This window comes from Calonectris borealis, chromosome 3 (genome assembly GCF_964195595.1).
Source record: "Calonectris borealis chromosome 3, bCalBor7.hap1.2, whole genome shotgun sequence".
Taxonomy (NCBI): Eukaryota; Metazoa; Chordata; class Aves; order Procellariiformes; family Procellariidae; genus Calonectris; species Calonectris borealis.
The window spans coordinates 109372837-109394799 of NC_134314.1; the positions used below are offsets into that span (position 1 = coordinate 109372837).

At 39.2% G+C, this 21963-nt stretch overlaps 1 protein-coding gene across 1 annotated transcript in view; it reads right to left on the minus strand.

Moving 5' to 3' along the window:
• CDC42BPA (CDC42 binding protein kinase alpha) overlaps positions 1-21963 on the minus strand; it is a 192187-nt gene that overhangs the window by 5218 nt on the left and 165006 nt on the right. Inside the window, exons 31-39 of the mRNA XM_075147264.1 lie at positions 20456-21049; positions 18439-18536; positions 16732-16816; positions 15080-15203; positions 13654-13775; positions 7472-7542; positions 7146-7331; positions 2055-2172; positions 917-1074 (exon numbers count right to left, since the gene is read on the minus strand). Coding sequence (XP_075003365.1) covers positions 917-1074; positions 2055-2172; positions 7146-7331; positions 7472-7542; positions 13654-13775; positions 15080-15203; positions 16732-16816; positions 18439-18536; positions 20456-21049 — 1556 coding nt within the window. The remainder of the gene's footprint in view (positions 1-916; positions 1075-2054; positions 2173-7145; positions 7332-7471; positions 7543-13653; positions 13776-15079; positions 15204-16731; positions 16817-18438; positions 18537-20455; positions 21050-21963) is intronic.

The window sequence follows — 21963 nt, forward strand, 5'->3', positions numbered from 1 at the left end:
TGGTCAGCAGAGTGTGCAACTTCAGGTTGCTTGTGAAGCTACAATGGCTCCTGCCTTTTCACAGATTATGATCTGAGATGCTCTTGCACTAAACTGAGAAATCTTTGTGGTATGGGCTTCATCACAGCTACCTCTTCTGTGTCACTCCCAGGATATTAATTCAAAGCATCCTATCAAGTTACTCCAGCTGGATCTTCCAGAGTACAGCAGAATGCAACTATGTCTGAGCTTGAGTTTGGGTTGATAGTTGCCTTCCAGCTTCAAATGGAAAGATATATTCAGTACCACAAAAAGCCTGTGTGATCTCTAACTTTCTCACTGGGCTGGGGAAGTTTTACTGGCCAACTTCACATTGAACCCTCTCATGTAAAACTTTCTTGTTTGGAGGGACTGAGTTGAGCACTGGGCAGGATTGCAGTGCTATCATAATGATTGTCTTGTTCTGCCCAGAATATGAATTATTAAATCCAGTTTCTGCTCTAAATGAAATTATTATATAATAATTCTTAAATTACCTTGTTAACTTCAGGCACTCTTGAGTACAAAATGTCTCCCATGAAATGGTTGCTAAAATAGCTTAAGAGTCTTTGCAAATAAAGGGCAGAAGGAATATCACCACTTCAAGCTGTGACAGATCACTATCAAGCTGTTACTCTACTGGGCCAGTATTTTTGGGAGCCTCGCTGCCCACGTATCTCCAGGTAAGGAGCGCAGAGAGCGTTTTCTGCATGTTAAATACCAGGACCAGAGTTGACACAGTTTGACCAAAGTCTTTTGTCAGGATAGCTTGAAATACAGGAAATCCAAGTCTTCGTTGTCAAGGACTCCCAAACTTGTAGCCAAACCCATGACAGAATTTAACCTCCTCATCTTTATCAACACACTTAAATTTTCTCCTCTTTCTCCTATCACTCACCTCTCGCTCATAGTCCCTTGTTGGTGCATCACTGCCTTGGTCCAGGCCACCAGAGGATATGGAACCATCTGAGGGCGATGCCATAGGCTGACGCTTTGCTCCGTAGCTACCTCCTGAGAATTCCCTCCGCAAAGCACTGCCATTTTGTGCAGACGATCCTAAAATGGGCGGAGGAATTAAACTGTGTTACAGATACCCACTCAAGGTACTAGAAATTTGTTAGCGGTTTCTCTGGTTAGCTCTGCTTTTCTCCAGCATGTCCCAAGATGCTCAGCTCATGGCTTGCAGGCTGTGGGGGCTTTTATCTCATCTGCTGCCAGCTGCAGCTTTTCCTAGGGATCCTTTGGTCCCTCCCTTGGCACATCAGCATTAGCACACTTTACCCAGCACAGACACCGTCACGATGTTCCCGACAAAACCAGCAGTTGTAGAAACTGCTGTGGTGGCAGCCTCGTTCCAGTGGCCTCTTTCCCAGGGAGTAGGTGGGTTGTACCAGCAGGTACAGACTACAGCAGACACACATGCTTTCTGCAAGCAGCTGGCAGTGTGCAACAAATGCAGCATGTGCCACAGGAAAGGAAAAAACCTAGAGAAGTCTTGCCTCTATTTTCACATGGTCCATTTGCCTGGTCTCAGCACAGGTCACTGAGATGACTCTGGCACACAAAGGCAGCATGGCAGCACTAGAAGAGGCGTTTCCAATGCAATGTGACTCTTCCATGCCAGCAGCAAGTTTTCTATTGCTTTCTCTTTGCACTAGCAGCAAGAGAGGCATCAAGAGCTCTACACAGTTCAGCAACGAAGCTAATAACCACGGAGCTTGTGAACAACTTGCCCCTGATTTAAAACACTTCAGCAGCAGCAAAGTAGTCCCAAGGGTAAGAATGTAGTTTCAATTCTAATGTCAGTTTTAAAAATTTGACAAATTACAAATGTGGGACTGTCAAAAGTGCTAGCTGCTTATTCATGTGCTCCTTTGAAAGCAAGATTAAAGTACTGTGCTTGCCCTCAATGGGAATACAGTTAGCGATCACTTCTGAAAATCCTGTCTAGTAGTGGTATGGATAGAAGCAAATGCAGGTAGCCGTTTCCCTAAAATAGTTGTACATCCCAAATCAACACAGTTCTGTTTGCTTACGTGCTGCTAACCCGCTGCTTGCGCTCATCGATCGTCCTGGTTCTGTGCGGGATTTTGTGATCGATGGGATACTGACAGAGCCACTGAATACAGTCCGACTTTCCTGAGGCCGAAGATTCTGCAATGCGGACACACATAACGACATGTTTACTTATTGACTGCTGGCTCAACTTGGATGTTATGAAGGAAGGCCCCAAAATACATTAAAACCCCAACCTTACCAGAGCTGAATTATCTGGGCAGCAAGTCAGCAAAATTTGCAAAATAATATTCTGCAGTTTAGGGCAGAGACTGGAAGCACACGCAACGCGATAGTGAAGTGCTGAATTACATGGACCTATGCAGACAACTGAAAGAGTATGTCTAATAATTCAAGAATTTCCTTGAAAGGATGGTTTGCAAGCCTAATTAAGCTGCTATAGATACATTCAAGTTATATCACATAATGCATTCTTTCTGAACACAAGCTTCCAAGGATCTTATTAAAATTTCTCTCTTTGATGCCATCATTTGTGCCATGCATGTGTAACTTTATACAATAACCATGTTAATCCCTAATGCCTGCAGAGTTATGAACACATAGTGGATCAATCTGTATTTCAATTACTTATGTAATTCCAAAGGTATTAACAGCATTACTCCAGACCTACACCAGTTGAGCCAAAGTGAGAATCAGCCTCCTGTTTTCAGCCTGTTCAAAGAGGATGACCACAGCAGATGCCACTGTTTTTCTATGTATTTTGATCATTGCTCCTGTTCTGCATCCTGAGAGTTCCAGTGTGATTTTCTAAATTGGTAAGTTACTGGACTGAAGTGGTCCTTTACTGAGGGAAGAGATAAACCACAATTTCTCTACTTGATAAGGTAGTTCCTTAAACATAAGTTGTCTTTAAAAGAAGGGAAAAGAGTACTTTGAAGTGAGTTCTGGGAGATTTTATTTCTGCTTCTGTTAACTTACCGCTGACCTTAGAGGAAAAGGCTTCTCAGCTTACTTAGCCCATCTCTCTGCATATGAGCTGGCTTCTTAGCCCAGAGGGACTTTCTAATGCCCATGCATATAATTTCATCTCTGGCTAAATATGAGACTTCATCCTGCTCCTAACACGATTTGCACTATTAAGTCATTAGCATTAACTAGAATTAGGTTTAGGGAACCTTTACAGATGCAGAATGTGAAAAGAACTGCAGGTAGCTCTGAGCATTACTTTATTTACACTTTACAAAACACCCCCTGCAATCACTGTTAATTTCTTCCTGTTTATATTTAATTATTTCCCCATCCTCACTCTGAGATAAAGTAGCCACACAGAAAACAACAGTTCCAATTGCAATGTCTTTTTAAGCTAGGATGTTATAGAAATTTCAGACCAGAACAAAGATTCCACCCCCCATAACAGTATTCTCAGAGACCTTCAGGTACTACCCATTTCTCCATCTGTATTTTAAAATGGATAATTAAATAGAGGCTTTGTAATGAACAGATTTTATACAGTTCAGACTTTATCAGGTAATTGTTACCAACCTGCTGTCAATCCAGTCTTATAATGATCCTTAGAGTTATTGCTATAACAGACCCCTTTGGTCTTACAGTCAACCCTTTGCTCATTCTCCCAGTGGGCTAGAAATGGCTGATTTTTAACATGCAACAAACAACAAAGAATTAAAATCTCTCCTCCTGTTCCCAGATGTCTCTCAAACACCAACAAAAGAGAATTAGAGACCTTACAAATGAAAAACCCTGTTTAATTCTCGTCTCATCCATTGCTGCACTATTCTCAATGAGGATATATACCCGAAGGCTTAAAAAAGTCTCTTAAATCATTTGTGGGATCATACTGCTGTCTCTTTTTTACCTCCCCCCCCCCTTTTTTTTAATTGTGAACAACCAACCTGCTTTGTAGTACAAAATACTAAATTTCTGCTCCTGTGTCCTTCCCCACGCAACAAATAATCTGAGTTACAGATAAGAGCATGAGCATCCTGGCTATACATAAACAATGGAGGCTCCCCTGATAATACACAAAGGAACTAATGGGCTAAAGGAATAAGTTACTGCTGTGTTTTGAGAAAGAAAGGAAAGCCAAGTGCGGCACCATGCAAACGGGTGCATTGAGGTTAGTACACTGGAGTTGCAAGGAAGGTCTTTTGTACTGGTATAAACCTACAATGGTTCATTTTGCAAAGAGAACAATTATGTTTAATAAGGCAATTAACCTCCTTAACAGTGACTGAGCAGACAACATCCAGGCATCAGGGGAAGGAGGGAACAGGTGGGTACGTGAGAAAGACTCATTTATTTTAATAGTGTATTCTAATGATGATTATTTTTCATGACCTCAGTTTGCAAAGTCCATGTAATTCCTCGTAGAAAGTTTCTCCACAAAGAAAATCTTTCATTGTTCTTTGTTCTAAAAATAAAATAAGCACATGCCAGAGACCCTGGCATTTTGGACCAAAACCCCTGGAAGTGATATGCACATGATGCAGAAAGGGGATTCAAAGAAAAATAAACGGTGGTTATTAGCAGTAGTTATAAAGCAGCAAAATGCAGCAAGTTAAAAACAAAGGAAAAAAAAAAAAGAAACCTGAGCTTGCTTTACTTACAGAGACAAAAACCCCTCATTTAGAGCAACAATTCAAATCCTAGCAGGAAAATTCATCTCCACTGCTGAACGAAATGGAGAAAGGTGAGAGAAGAGAAAAAAAATCAGCAGCAGAGAAGCTGCTTGCTGAGCAAAGTTAATCACTGTGAAATAGGGTGAAAGACCCCAATTAGTTCAGTGCATCCCATTCCCAGCCAGCTGGAGCTGCTGTGGAGCTGTGGGTTATGTATGTGCAATCGCTGCTACGCTCGCGGCTCTGCAGTGTTACCGAGCCTCAGCTCTCGCACCCACACTAACTGCTCCCGCGCTGCCTTCTCAGGCAGTCGGGCGAGAACATACATATAAGGTCTAACTAAACCGTTACAACACCCACAGGAAATTGTTTGCCTATGTTTCCCTGTTCATCATGCGGCTTGTTGTTGTTTTGGGATTTTTGTTTTTCGACAGTTTTTAAATAGTGTTCTGTTCATTACATCATAAACCCGAGCTTTTAATTCTTCCATGAAATAATATGACATAATCTAAAATCCTACTTTAACGGGTCATTTTTCAACTCCTCTATGGATTCCATGCTGTTCTGGTTTCAATATCCCATCCGTACCTGGCACCACGGTCCCCTAGAGGGAGTGCCACCCTTCTTACATTGAAATCTCCAAACACAAAGGGGGGATGGACAGACATGAAACCAAAACTCACAGCCTTGCTTTCCATACAGCTTACAGCATCTCTGCCCTCACGCCACAAAGGAGACAAATGCTTTTCTTCATACAAGACTAAACCTCTACCGCTCTAAGGAGCTAACAGGAACAAGATCTCGACACTCCAGGTTGCCCACTCCACTTTTTTTCTCTCCAATTTATGCTAGTAGACTGCAACGTTAGGATGAAGGATGCTCCTAAAGCAAAAATTAAGAGTTATTGTCTGAAACACCAGGGGTCATTCCTTACTGATCCCAGGGAGATTACTCATATGAAAAAGGGAAGGTAGAGGGTGGATCACAGTCTGGCGATACATCACTGCATATTAAACACAGAAAATCTTATAGTACAGTTGGATTAAAAAAACCCTGTTAAAACTAGAACTGAAATACAGCTTCAGCAACCCTCTGAGAAACAAATTTCAATTTGGCTTAACAATATTTTTCTTTTGCATTTCAATAGAGCATTCCTCTTGCGTATTTGCATCTCTCCTCCTACCAGAAAAGCCAGGATGAATGCAGACTGTCATCACAGGGCACGTTTTCCAAAATGCTACAACTTAATTTTTGAATATTAATGGTTGCAACAATTGGACTTCACAACAGTGACACATGACCATGCACGTGACCAGTCAAAGCTTAGCTGTGCAAATTTGTTTTGGAGCCATATGGAAGAGATTAATTTTCCTTCTGCATTTTTAAATTCTTTCTAGCGTTATATGCAGGTATGTATCTGAAAACCTTCCCAGTGATAGGGATCTAGAACAGCAACAAAAGGCACTCAAAGCAGCCTGGCGGTGAAGGTTTGCCATGCGTGTCTGAAGGGTGTCCAAAGGCCACAGAAACCAACAGCAGTGTTTCCATTACAGCAATGGGCATGGCTCAGACCCATACAAACCCTGAGCAACCAACCATCATCACATATATCTACCTCACAGATTATTCCTGATTTATCTGCAAATCTGTCCCAAGCAGAACCGCAGGCCACAGCACGGTACACAATTACGACGCACAGCATGTACTTGTGTGTCTGTTTTAGTACGGCTTGTATTTCTGTGGGACCTAGCGACCCCCATGTAGTCAGACCAGGATGCACAATACAAGAAAAAAAGAAAAGACCACTTCCATCCCCCCGATTTACATTCTGACTGGAAGGATATCTACAGAACAGTACCTTACCTCAGCCTCTGCTTAAAACTTAAGAGGATCTACATCAGCAAGTTGCCATTATCTTTAATTTTTGATCTTGCTTGTACATGTTCTAACTTCACTTATTTACTTTAACCCAGAAACTGTCGGAGGCACAACCTGTGTCTGTTTCTCTCTCAATCTATGTACAGTACTGTGAAAGAATTCTTGCACTCCACATGATTTCATCATAAACAAATGGTTTGAAACACAGACAGATCCAGAACCTTCTCCTAATCCAACCTGATACACAGCATCCTGCCACTGACTGCCGGAGGATGCACACCGTGGAACAGAGAACTTATCATTCAAAATTCCCACATCCTTCCTAGTGATTAAAAACGCTATTCTCATAGCAAAACAGTCAGCCCAGTTGTTATACACCTTTTTTTTTTTTTTAAAAAGCCATGAAGTATCTGTTTCTTGGCATGTCAGAGCTGTGGAAAGACCACAGCTGACAGCAGAAAAGAAATCAGCTGGGACAGAAGGAAGTTAAGGGGTGAAGGAAACAGCTTACAAGGGTTTTTCTCCCATGTTAATAGCCAGGCAAAAGGAAAACCACACAGTGTTAGTAGAGTGAACACCTGACTCAGCTGTTCATACCCTCAGAGTCATAAAGTCTGGAGTACCGAGGACAGAGCGTGGAGGCGGGGAAAATGCAGGGTTTATGGAATCGTAAGAGAGGAATTTTTCGGCTGAATTAACAGTCATGTGGTAGATGTGCTCAAAGTTGCTCGGAGAGGAGATCAGACGGGAGTGATGATGAGGGAATTGATAAGGGGAACGCTGCTATCAAAGACAACAGAGAGAGAAAGCAATGAAGGATGGTTGTACAGGTTACATCGGCAACAGCAGTCTGCAAGAGCAGTCAAACACTGAAGGACAGCCAGACAGCAACCCTGCTCGCCCGTCAACACACAGGTTCTTACATTGTCACCCCCAGTCCTCTGAGCACCTTCCTTACATGGTGTCATACGGGCCTGCCACCCTTGCAGGGTTGCTAAAACATTAAAAACAAATAAAACTTTTAACTCATTGGGAATCGATTCTATTTATTATTATTTGATATTTCAAAGAGCACCACAGTTGTAAAAGGTGCTTTACAGACAGTTGAGAAGCATCAGTTCCCTGCCTTGAGGAGCTTACAATCTAAAATAGACATAACACAAACAAAGGAAGGTGAACACAGGTGAGGTGGTGTGGGGAGAAGAAAAGATGAGAATACACAACAATTAAAGATCATAAGAGATTTCCTTCTGGTATTCATGCATTTTAGCGATTCCATTAAAATTAAGTATCACCTGTACAACAAACACAGTATTTCTAACGGGAGGGAACAGTGTTTTGACAGGATAGGGACACAGGTCAGGTGGGAAGGTGAACTGGTTAGTGTCAAGACAACTGGGACACTTTACTCTGCTGTAGACAGAAGACACAAGGCCTATGTCCTTCTGCACACTCACTTAATCCTCACAGCGCTTTAGTGATGAAGAGACTTCGCACTGCCGTCTCCGCGCTGCAGAAGACTAGGCCCTTAGCAGATAAGGCGAAAAAGTATTGAGAAATTCAAATGTTTTTAATAGGTCAACTGAGCAATGTGCTCCCAAAGTGTGACGTAAAGAAAGAGAGGGGAGAAATAATCCTGCAAATTAAACAGAAACAATTTCTAATTCATCTCTACAGAATGTGCTGACCCAAGTGCTCCTGTAATTTAAAATCATCTAAATCCAGATTTACTGGAAGAAGGTTTCAAGGCTCCGTCTCCTTCCCTGTGCTATCTGTACATGTTCAGCAGGTCAGCCTGCAAGGGGATGGTTTGCCCAATGGCCACCAGCAGATCAGAAAGCCTTTTCTAATTTCTAACTTCTAATTTTCTCTTCCCCTTGTCCAACTGATTTCATCACCTTAAAACAAACAGATCTGAGTAACATTAGAAATGTCAGGACTTAAAAAAATAAAATATGGTAAAAATACAGCTTACCCCTCCGCTAAACCTAAGGCACTACTTTTTGTATGTGGAACGTATTAAAGTCTGGAAGAACATTAAGTCACATCCCAATACATATTATCAAATGTTATTGTTACTGTTCTCTTCATTTCAGCTGGTAAAATCCAACTTTTTTTTTTTTTAAAACACATGGTTATTATGAGGCTTTGCATGTTAACCAAAACATCAATTACCACATTATGGCATATAAGACATAATATAAGTTAAATTATTAGTAAGTTTAGCAGCATCTAAATATCAGTACAAGAAGCCACCATTCCAAGAATGGTCCAGGAAAGCAGACTTTGCTGAGTTATCTGCTCACAACAGAGAACTGGCAGCAAAGCCAGCTACGTTCCTAAAAGCCAATACAGGAGAAAAGGGAGTGTCTTAAATCACAAGCTAAAAAGCAGAGGGTAGGCCAGCTGCAACCATGAAAATATTTAGCCAGCATTCATGAATGTGAGAAAGCCATGATATGGCAACATTTTTAAAACGATCCTCCATGGAACTTTCTCCATGGACTCCAGCATTAGATGCATGCATAGGGTTCCCACTTTCTTTAAAGAGTACCACATATGGATAAGTACTCATTTACTCTGAAAGTTTCTCATTTGAAACAAGCAAAGCTTCACACATCATCTAGAATGGAGGTATAATGGCTCATGTATAATGAGGTCAAACTGAAGCATAATGTTCAAATATAATGGCAGTCAAGACTAGCTTTTGTATGTGAAATACTTAGGCATGCAGAATACGAAAGCAAAATCAATCCTGTACATCTGATGTACACAGAGAGGTGGTCTGTGCTGCAGTAAGTGCAGTTCCAGATTTCAGATCTTCACTACAAAGGAGCATCCACGATAAAGTGGCTTCAAGGGACAAGAGGGCAGAAGGGAGGCCAGACTGTACGGCCAGTTAATTGGTGACAGGCTGCTAGGGAAGAAAAACATGTAAATAAATAAGTTCGGGGATATACTAACAGGAATGATTCTAAATTGTACAAAACAAGACAATGACCCAGATCTAGTATCCACATCAATAAAATACAAATATATACCAATTACGGCTCTGTTAATAGCAAACAAGAACTTCTGGTTTCTGTTGTGTTGTAGCCCACAAACTTGCTTGTCAAAGCCAGACCCCTAAATAGCTGCTCGCCATGAAGAAAGGAAGGATGCAAATTTACAATTGCCTGATAACCTCTAATTTTTCTCTCTTAAATCTGATCTCACTCTGAGCCTTGGGCATGTTTATTTCTGCCCAAACATAGGGCTATGCTGAGGTCAAGGGTGTCCATTCATGGAGAGAACAACATGGGACTAGGTTAATAGACTGCAATTTGCTATGAACATATCTCACTATTCATGTCATGTGCCTATTGCATACCAAGACCTTGGAAACAATGCACAGAGAAAGCACCTTTCCCCCTTGTGTGGCTGCATCAGCAAGGGCAATCACATGCAGACAGATATGTTGCACATATGTAGGCATTTGTTTTGTATACAACATATCAAATAGCCTGAAAAAGTTTAAAACATTCCATTTATCCAATTTTCATTTTGGACATTTACAATACAAATTAAACTCTCTGAAGTTGGTCTTTTAAAAGACATCATTAAGAACAGTAGTGGGCAGAGAGCAAGCAAGCTCCTGTTGGCTCTGCATCCACCAGGCAGTTACGCCATGGGTTAGGGCAGCATAGGTGTATGTCCCCTCCTGCCCACCGACATATCACAGCCCAGCCACGCAATGGCCATCGCTACCAGTTCTAATCCTGTGCTTCGTTCAATTTTTGGCATTTCCCCTGAAAAAGGCAGCAGAGGCAGGTTAGTGGGACTGCAGAGGTAAGTTTTGATTGGATTCACATTGCATATATAAAGTGAATATGTATATATTCATAAATAAATATAAATATAAACACATACATATATATAAAAATTGTCATTTGCTTTATAAAGTTCATCCATGGATGCTAGATAAAAGCTAGGCTGAGCTGGCTATTTAGTTTGTGACAATCTCATCCAACACAGAGATTAAAATATCTACTCTCTATTAAAACCTATTTATTACTAAGGACCCTTCTGCCTACATAGCACCATACTCGCTTCAGTGAAAGGTCATGCTGGATGAACAAATTTGTATCAGTAGATCCAGCCAAATTTGAAATTGCTCAAATAAGTTGGAAGAAACTGCAAATAAAAAGGCCCACTCCATTCTTTCATACACTTTCTGCGTTCCAGTATCTCATAAAAAAAGAAGCTGTATCTCATAAAAAAAGAAGCTATATCACCTAAAATAGTTGGATGAAGAGAGTGTGAGAAAACTATTAGCCTTGCACTACTTGTTCCCCCTAGTGGCAGCCCTCCTTAAATGCAAAAATGTATTTTATCATCCACTTTCATAAACAGAAACCGGCAAAGTAAAATGCTGCAATCTTTCCCACAGTTCTTTAAAAATAAATACTTTTTCCTCTGAAACACACTAATCTATTTAAAAATACAAAGAAGATGTTCCAGCTGCAAAATCATCACACATACTAAGAAGCACACAAAAAAAAGCGCTATTCACCTTTTTGGAACAAAGTATGAATCTAGTGAAATAATTCTACGTCTTTGTAAAGAAACCACCACACAAATGAACTGTACACAGGGTTGGATGAGTGTTCTTTACCTTGTGTACTGATTCTCTAGGAAATGTCCTCTATATCCATCCTCTCTTTTAATTCTAAATTTATGTTTCAAATAAAACATTAGACTCAATACATAACATCATATGCATGCACAACTCCTTTTCTTCTATTTTTGTGCCTGAGAAACAAAGTAGGTAGTTTGGAACAGACTAAATGACAACTTAGTCCAACCAAATACCTTACAGGAAGCTGTTGGAAAAGAAAAAGCTGCCTGGACTGTAGTGGCTCTTGACAAAACATTTATTTCCTAATCTCAAGTTACACGTTCAAACTCACACACTTTCAAGTCCCATGACTGATGCAATTCTGTATCCATTAAGTTAGGAATACAAATACAATATGACATTGCAAGGAGCTGCTGGAAAAATACACGTCAAATTTGCTTTATCTGCAGTGGTATCTCCCAGCATTAAGACTGATAGCTACTTCCAAAAAGGAGTTTTTAATAGTAACTTTAAAAAGAAGCTGCAGCAGTGGGACAAGTGCTGAAGTCAATTCTATATTGTACACATTTTCTAGTGTCTTCTCATCACCTTTAAGTGTGGAAAGTGACTCATGAATTTCTTTCAAAACATCATATTGATTAGTAAGAAGCAAAGTACCAGTCCTAACTTCAAATATGACCTTTGAGCTAATACAAGGCTTGTGCAATTAGAATGAATTCAAAGCTAAAAGCCATTTAGAAATGACATAGCTGAAGAAATATTAATCCATGTAAGTCTAGAAAATTACCTTCTGTAGATAAAGTCATTCCTCATTTTATACTTGCCAGATTTGGAGCTTGATTAAGAGTCCTTGCAGCTTTTGATTCCTATGAACTTTAAACTACCAATGGTTGTGAAACGGGATGTCTTTTGCTCTACCTTTAGCAGTAGCAGATTATTTTCTGTGCTTGAGAAGAGCCAGAAATATTTTAAAGAACCCACTAGAAATGGAAAAGTGAATAAAGGTTCTGATCTACATCCTGCCCTGAAGCAAATAATCATTCTTTTGTAACATTAGACATATGTATACTCACATCCAGGTAAGATAAATACTACCTGCCAACTTCCCTTGGATTTGTCATATGTTTTCTAGAAGCAGCTCCTTCATTATTTATTCATTTATAAACATACATACACACACACACACAATGTTGTTTTTTGCTCTATTGCACTGAATATATTTGTTATTGAGAGGTTTCTCAGAGTGTTGCTAGTACGAGATTTAAAGTACCTTTCCTTGCATATTCTCATCTAAGGAAAACACAGTGCCAGGGCTCAGAAAACACAGAAGGGCTCATGTACAATGTGCAGACTTTACGGTAAAGCGTAACATAAAAGTACCATTTCCCGCAAAAGTGAAGTTAAATGAGTATCTGGAGACTAGAGGTTATGCTCCTAAGCTCCTAAACTAGTGCAATTGCATGGCCCACACTATTTTCCAGTCTTATTGTTGTTTCCTTTGGGCTTTTCAGCATCTGAAAATCCCAATTTCAGCATCTACTTCCTGCTTTCTGCACAAACTCCAAGTAATAATGATGATCATTTTAGACAGCACTTCTGTATTAATGCCTATGTCTTATGGTGGTACTCATATAATCTGTTTGATATCGTACCATCTGATCTTTCTTACAGTGCTAATTAGCATCTTCTGAATCACATCTGTGTCATCGTGGATGAGTTTAGAAAACAATACGGAATACACAAACAAGATGCTCAAGGTAGCTTGAAGCAAGCAGTATGATGCTGTCCTATGAACAAAATATTAATTGGTCATCAAAAATTTCAGTAACTTCCAGGTGAGTATTTCCTACATAAGGTTTCGTGCAAACGAACATGTGTGTGTGCTATTACATTTTCTTTTTCCATTTTTCAACTTAAAAGGTTAGTTTTTATGTAAGAAGTTCTGTTTCATTGAGACTAGTTAATTTCGAAAGAAAATGAAAAATAGCACCTTTGGAAAGAAATTTGGGCACTACACACTGTTGAATTGCTACAGTTCCACTGTCTGAGGAAAAGAGGCTGTAAAGAGAGAGGCTAAGTTGGAGCTAAAGATGGGAAGAGAAGAAAGGAATTGAACTTACAGTAATACAGTTCACAGAGAAAGGAATTCCTCTCTCCATTTCCACAAAGAACACAGGCCCAAATCCTCTTAATTTTGCCCTTTCATATGGGTCATAAAAATTATCATCAACACTGAGAGGCCAACCTGCCTTAAAACCCGGGAGGCATTAGCCACTCTTCCTCCTACCCTCAATGCTTAAGTGTCATCCTCTTTGTTTAAATTTTATCACATAGAGCAGAGCATGTTTAGCTCCATTTCCCTAGTTACACTGCTCCTGATATGAAATACATCAACATTCTGAATACACATTTAAAATTGTACTTGTCTTTCTCTCACTTATTTGCAGCCTCTGTTGCAGTCAGTCACTCTCACGTGTACTTCTGTACTTACCATTGGAAGGTCTTTGAGAATCTGTATACCATCTCCAGGACCCATATGTGCTATGTGGTTAAAATTAGTTGGGTTAGAAATTAATTTATTTCTCATTTCCGGATCACGTAGCATCTCTCTGGAAGAGAAAATACTTTGTTTAGATATTTCATTTGAGGTGAGGATGGACATTTATGAAACAAGTACAGCTTTGATTATCAGCTACTTTTAAATGGAAATTAACTATTTAATCATGTTAACAGTGATAAACCCTTGCTATCAGCACTGGCATGGACAAGCTTCCAGCTTGAAGAGAGGGCAAGGGGCCAGAACAAAAGAATGCGGTTTGCAGGCTAACAGCCCATGCCCAGTAGTTACTAATATTCAAAGAACATACAAACACTATGAGCTGATAAAAAGCTCTGTAAGATGAGTAAAAGCATAACTCATTTGTGATGTATTACAAAGTGGAGATGAAAATGAAGTACAAATATGAAAATAGAATTAAAATAATACTGCAGTACCTTTCTCAGTCTGTGGTCAGAATTAAAAGCTCTTCAAAATGGCAAGGATGCATTTCAGAACTCAGAATAAATAAAATTTTAAAACACCAAACTGCGATCAGCTCAGAAATGCAAGGACAAGAACTGGAATTTTATCTCCACTGTACACAGCTGTTACTTTTCTTAGAGCCAAAAAGGAAGGAAAGCTGGGAGCCAACCATCGGTGGAAGACGTTGGAAGTTAGAAAACTGAAATACTCAGTTCTTGGAGTGTAGCTTAGCACAGGAGCAGGTCATCTTTAGTGAGTGATAGTAAATGGTCAGTAACATCCTCTGTGAACACTGTGAGTAGTGCAGACCTATTTTTATTGCCATTTAGGAAAGTATTTGTGACCTGTTAAAGACTTGTATTAGAAACACATCCTGAAGTCCTATGTCCTCTGAAGAGGTGAGTTTTCTGAGATTTATAGAATGTTTATGTAGTTAAATCTATAAATCAAAAAAGCAGATGCCTTGGAATACTGCTGAGAGTAGAATTGCCTTCAGAAAGAAAAGCAGAACCAGAGTCTGGAAGTAAGTAATCCATATGCATAGTTAGCAATGTAATCTTCTTTTGCAAAGTGTTTATTACAGATCTTTATATATACAGTATATGTGCACGCCTATGTACCTATATACAGTATGTGGAGACATGCATTCCAAATTACAGCTGTTTCACATAATTAATTTGAACTAATGAATACTTGTGTATCCAGTGCATATCCATATCCAAACTGGTATTAACACAAATTAAACATTGAGGATTAAGGCGGTAGTGAAGAGACAGAAACATCTGAATGGGCACTCCAGAAAGCAACAAATGAAGTACTACATTGGCATCACTCACTGTCCTTCAGGGCCTACAGGCATGTACAGAAGACAAGTACATGTTGAATACCGACCTCCTCTGCTGCATCCTCTCCTCCTCTGGTACTCTGAATGAATAGCGGCGCTTGTTGTTGATGTTTCGAACCATTTGCTTCCGGCTGTTATCTGATGTCTCAGGAACTACCAGTTCATCACCCTCTGAAATCAATATAAATATGATGATCCACTGGGACAATTCATTAGGTATTCACGGAATTTGAATTCAAAGACATTTTTTCCCTCTGCTCTTGCTAGTGTTGGACACCACCCATTTCCCATCAAACCTGAACAAATGCTCCTTGGTTCATGGATTTTCTTGGTCACTATCTACTCTGTTATATAGCAACAGACTTAATCCTTCTTCACACACAAGCTGCCACAACTGTGTTCTCAAAATACCACTGATTAATTCTTTCAAACAAAACATTTAGATGGGCAGGAAAGGATCTCAGTCCTCTACCTCAAACTTTCTTTGGCAGTTCTCACTGAAAATCACTAGAGCAGTCTTGTTCTGCCAATCGTCTGGAAACTCAATGTAAAATTCTTTTTCATTCATTCCCTGCTCCAGAGAGACCACTCCTTTTGAAATGTTTGAACACTGATGTATTTTGGTGCAACTGTGGGAAAAGGGAAGATTTTTTCCACATGTGTATGTCTGGCCAAGGCGTCTTTAATAAAGACATGAAATATATAGTGGTGATAATCATGCAATAGGAGCGTTACTTTGAATGAACACTGCAACTGCTCTGTCTTGTTTTATATATATGGAGACTGAAGTTACACTTAACAAGCTTGAACATATCCAACACCTACTGCTCACTGCCAAAACAGTTTTTGTATGGAACTGAAATCTCTTCTTTCCTTAAGATTAACTGGAGATTTCATGAAGTGTGGGATCTACTAGGTAAGTAGCTTCAGGAAAAAAACTTCCACCATATCGCTCCTCTCTACCACTGTCATTCCTTTTGTACTAATTTGCTAGCAATTTAAATAAACACTGAAAGATTGCCAACAGCAGTATATGTTTTCTAGAGTGCTTATTTCCACTATTTGCAGAATAGTTGTTAAAAAAAAAGATAGCTTTTGGTTGTTAAAACAAAGCATATCCCCTCTCCACCTAAGAGGTTAAAAAAAAAGTTAAGGAAATTACTCAGGAGCATGCTTATGAAATGGGCTCTAAAAAGAAAAAAAAAGTCAAAAAGACTCATAACAAAAATAGAATTCCGAAGCTAAAACTTTGGTACACAATCCTATGTAGCCTTAATAACAAGTTATGAATACATAATATTATATTACTTTCTGATCCTTGGGAAAGGTTTGTTTAGGTTAAGTATAATATTAATTTTAATATAGTACTGCCGAGATCACTATTAAAGCCTTTAATTGTGCAGGCGTTTTTAGATAGTGTTCTGGCAGGTGATCCCAGATTTGGAGGGAGTGTCTAGTCATTCTATTTTCTATTTCCAGTCTTCACTGAATATTCAAAAGGGAAAAAAATGTTCAGAGTAGCTGCCTAGCAGACATGATTGCAATCACTGTGGAATCTATAAGCTTTCGCTTTCTCCCAAGTTAACAAGCACCCATACGTTTGAGAGATCACTTTCTACAATGCACAGATCCAGGCCAAAGAATAACGCACTTTCTAAACAAAAATTTGCATGACGAAAATTGGCTTCTCTTTACTTACCTGCCATTTTGTTTTTGAAATATATTAATCTAACTGTCTCCAGGCCTAAAAGGTTTAGTGATCCTTCTGTATTCAAGGGTCGTACCTGAAAAAGAAAAATCAGTCCTTGTCATAGTAATAACTCACATCTATAGAGTGCATCTTATTCTGAAAGCTCCAAGGTGCATTATAAACTATGAAAGGAGCACTGTTATAAGGCCAACCAGGGAGCAGAACACCGTAACTGGCCAGAGCAAACCCGCTCCACAGAAGAACTGCAGGCTGGAGGGAGCAGTGTCTCCTACCTCCAGTAACACATGCCTGCTCGCAAGAATAACAATTGTGAGTCATTAAAGCCACGAAACAGGGTTAAAAACAGTTTTAGATTTTTAAACTTCTGTTTGGAGAGCAAGTACAGAGGGAGTTGCCTAAAATTCCACTTAAAGACATAGGCTTAACACCATTCCTCCCAGCATTTAAATAAATAGTTCTGTTAGAAGTCTATTTCATATAAGAATTCAATTTTGTCTATTAAATGCACAAAGCAATAAGCTGTGCTTTTATTTTGTGTTAGTATCATGTCACAATTACGCTTTGCAACTTGATAAGAGTTGCTAAATGTGGTTTTGCTATAACCTACTGGTATTTGTGATTTCCAACTTCAAAATGAAAGAAGCATTCTACTCTTCGAGTCTGCAAATTGTGTTAGAAACAAACTCCTCATAATGAATTGCCATTTTTTAGTCTCCTAGATGTAGCAATTCTTGTTTGTTAAACGGGCAGTCTTGAGCCAAATATTAATCAAAGTACTAAATCACATTCTGCTGTGTAGGAAAAAAAATGCTCCAACTGCTTAATAACTCAAAGTTTGGACATCAGAAAGAGTAGAGGAAATTTCCTCTAAAAGGCCAGATTCTTCTTCCCTCCTTAAGATGGTTAATAGCTGAGCACCTTGATCTTTGCATTATTTATCCTTACAGCACTGCCATAATATCCGGGTCTGCATCTGACATGTGGGAAATTGATATGCAGAGAGACTGAATAACTAACACAAGACCACAAGGACAATTTCTTGTAGTTTCATGCCACTGGAATGCCAGTTAAAGGAATTATGTTGACACTAATACAAAGTTGAAGTCAGTCTAAACTATGGGAAAAAAAACGCTTTTCTTTTTTCTTTCCAAATACAGCTGAGCAAACACCTCCTAAATACCAAGGAAGTGTCAGTTTTCAACAACTTCTTCCCTTTAATAAGTGATCCAAACCTGACATCATCCTGGTGTTTTCATATTTGTACTGGTTGAACCAAAATGTTCTAACCTTATCTATCTACAATGTTCTCAAGCAGCAGAAGATAGATTTTTGAAGGTCTGTTTAATTATCCACCTGTTTAACATCCACCATCTTCTGGCAATAACATAGATGCAATCAGTCCCAATGAAGCCACATGCAATTAACACAAAGAAGCTGCTCTCTACAATAGTATCAGTAAGTCTAACATACGCTCCAGATTGACCACTCCTCTAAAATACTGAAACTACATTGCAAAATACATTTCATATCTTGTACTTCGAACAAAAAGCACTGATTTGTTTGCAGTAGCTCTTCTTTAGGTGCAATTGTTTTTAAACAAGTGGTTTTAATGTGCTTAAAAAAGCCGGTATGACTGTAGCAAAGCAATACTGACTCTAGACATATTATTTAACTGATACTGAAACAGCAAGTTACCTTTTTGAGCGGAATAGTCTGAATCCACTCCATGGAGTTCACATCGAAGATATCAATTGCATTTTCACTGTATACAGAGAGGTATGGTGCATTGTAACCTGAGAGGTAAGGATTAGGTATAGTGTCATGTCAGGGCTATGACATGTCATGTCATAGACAGGCTCAAAACATAAAATTTCTTATGGTTTAACCATATTTATTACAAAAAAACCCACCCCACAATCCAACAACAATCTTTACAAAATGTGTTTTAACCCAAAAATTACCAAGAAATTTATTCTGAAGGCAAACCATCACCAAAAAACCTAAAACCTCCATGACTTTTCTTCTAACTTTGCAGAACCAAACTACTTTTTGAACTACAAGGGATTACAGTTTACTCTGCCAAACACTGATGTGGTTCAAAGTTTTTTTTCTTCTAAAAGCCCTATTTTTAAGAGCTTGTATTTTGTAAATGATGTGGTAGGAAAATATATTGTTGTTATTTAATAACTGTCATTTGAATGAACTGAACTCTTAGTCTTTGGACTTTGTACTAAACGAACATAAGTTGGAACTAAGCACCATGACACAGTCACAAAAATCTTCATGTTTCCTTCTAGCTTTAATTCTCTTTTCTTATTTTCTGGATTGTAAAGAGAATTCTTGTGCTACTCATCTGGCACATTTCCCCAGGATGAAATTTGTTCCACTGGGACCACTTCTAAAGGAGAAGTCAGGATTTCCATGTCGGCCACAAGACTGCCATGGTCTGCCAAGACTAACAAGAGCATCCAATTTGTGTTTAAATGTAACAGTTTTTGCTATAAAATATACCTCCATTCTGAATTGGAATAACATCAAGTCACTTCATTTAAGGCAATCAAATAACTTTCAAATATCAATGACCAGTATAGATGAACGGCATGTGAAAATACCTGTTTTTCAATCTATCACAAAATCTTTTATTTTGATTCATTCATTCTCTGAGTCCATTGTAATAATCACACTCTTGCTTGAAAACCAGAAGTGACATACAGCCTGTAAAAGTTGCTCCTTCCACATTCCACATTCAAACAAGGTGAAACATTCCTCTCCTCTGCAGTGTGACAGGCAGACTATTTTAAAAATCAACATAAGACTGGGCTCATTCACAGATACTCTGAGGGCAAATTTGGCTAATCTTTATCTGCATTCAGAAAGACATTAAAAAGAAGAAGATGGGCATTGCAGACTTTTTTTCCCCCTCCAACTGTCACAAAGATAAAGCCCCAGCTTTGAAAAAACGCGCAATAAATGTTTAACACAGTTCTTGCTGGAAACCGCAATCTTGAAAAAGTATTTTTCCCTTAAGGTTATGAAATATATTCTCTATACTGCCTGCCATACATTGTATTTTGGAAGGGAAGTGGGAGACAGAGGGGGAAAAAATTAAAAAATGATTTTTTAAAAAAGCAAAGAGAGGAGATGAATGAGAAGAGTGTCAGCAAAAACTGCCGAGGAAGAGAGAATGAAGGAGTAAGGAAAGAAAAGAAAAAAAAACCTATTAAGTAGGAATAAACACCGTTAGAGAAAAACAAGTCAAACTACCAGATCCTGATGACTCTGAACATCAAGAAAGCTTGAATCACAATGCTGAGCCAAAGTACAATCAGATTTTAAGACTTTAAATAACAACGGTCCAGTATCAGTGGTAGCGAATGCATAAAGATCCCATTAGCCTCTGTAGCACCTGAGGCTTTTGGCTGTTTTAGAGATCAGGCCATGTGTTTAGAAATTGGACATCAGAGTTGGAAATCCTGACCCTTGATTCCTCTTTGTGCTACAGCAACATAGGTCAGTGACAGGGTTGTCAAAACTCGCATAAATGAGATCAGGATTAAACCCTCTGACTAGATTAAAAATGCTGACAGAAGCTGAGAGCGTTCATTTATCTGTCAGGTAATTACCCTTGAACTTCACTTCCCGTGGATAGTAATACAAGCAGTGATCACTTCAATGTATAATAGCAAGTACACTGACACACACGGCAACTTACAGCAAGAAGATGGAGTTGCGGGCCACATCAATTCTTGTTGTCTGGATCGTCGGCCCTGGCAGTCAACGTAAACCCCTACGCTGCTAAAACACAGCAGGTATTCTTTATTTGAGATTTCGACTGCACAGATGGCATCAGTTGGCTGCTGTGAGATAAATGATAGTGTGTGGTCATCTGGATGGAGCAGACTGTACGGGCTGCCTTCTCCGTGAAGAGGGTATTTTAAGAAACCTGACTGGTAGCCCACACAAAGACGGTCACTGAAGACTGACATCCACTGGACATTCCCCTGGACTTGGATCTCCTTGATCTTTTTGTGACGTGTCTTACTTTGATTTAGTTCATAACAGAGGACCTGCCTTTTCATAGCTACACACAGGCATGTAAGAGCTCCGTGGCGCACATGTCCAGAAACTATTGACTGACAGCCTTTTGTCTCTGCCAGCTTATAAAACTCAGTCTCCCTTCCATCCAGGGCAGCCATAGGGAAAAGTCGCACATGACGGTTTCGTCCTGAGATTACTGCAATGAGCTGTTCATTTGGGATAAGCTCAATCTGATGAACCTTCTTATTGTCACCAACACGGATAATCTCTAAAAAAAAGGCAAAACAAAACAAAACCCACCAAATCTAAGTAAATAATGTTGAAGTGTGAATTGATTATAACATATGTATTTGTAAAGATAAACTATGAAGGAAACCCAAAAAATCCCCTTGATTGCTTCCCTGCAATGTTAAAAAGTACAGAAACAAAACTTTTATTTTAGTAATACCAGATGTGGCAATGCTGGATAGACCTTTGGTTTTTCCTCATCAGAAAAAGGGAGGAGCAGATCCGATGCAATAACAACCGCTGTATTATCTCACTTCATTTCAAAAACAGTTTATAACCACAAAACTACTGAATAAAGTTTCAAAGAACTGAAACACACAATTAAACATGTTACTTGTTGAATTAGCTTGGGCATCTGTCATTACACCTCTTTACAATACTAGAACATAAGTTTTCATTTCCAGTACCAAGGAGTAGGTTACAGAAAGTATCAAGCCAGGCTCCTTACTGAGGTGCACAGCTGGAGAGGAGGATACAATAGTCACAGATTGAAATAAGGGAGGTTCCTAATGCATATACAAAGAAAATGTTTTATTGTGAGAATAATTTGCAACAGGCAGCCCAGAGAGATTGTGGAACCTCCGTCCTTGGGGATTTTCAAGACCCGACTGGATAAAATCCTGAGCAACCCGGTCTGAATTCAGTATTGAGCCTGCTTCAAACAAGGGAAGAAAACCTTCAACTGCATTCCAGGTGCTGGATCTTTGTTACTGGAAAGGATACCCAAAACAGAAAGCACACAGAACAGCTTCTTGATTATCAGCTCTCACATGGGGTTGTCCAGCTGATAACGTAGTAAATCAAGAAAAACAACACCAGAGGATATCGAAAGAGAAAAAAGGTTACAAAGTCACTTTCTGATTATTTAATATTAGGGAAATTATTACCAGTTCC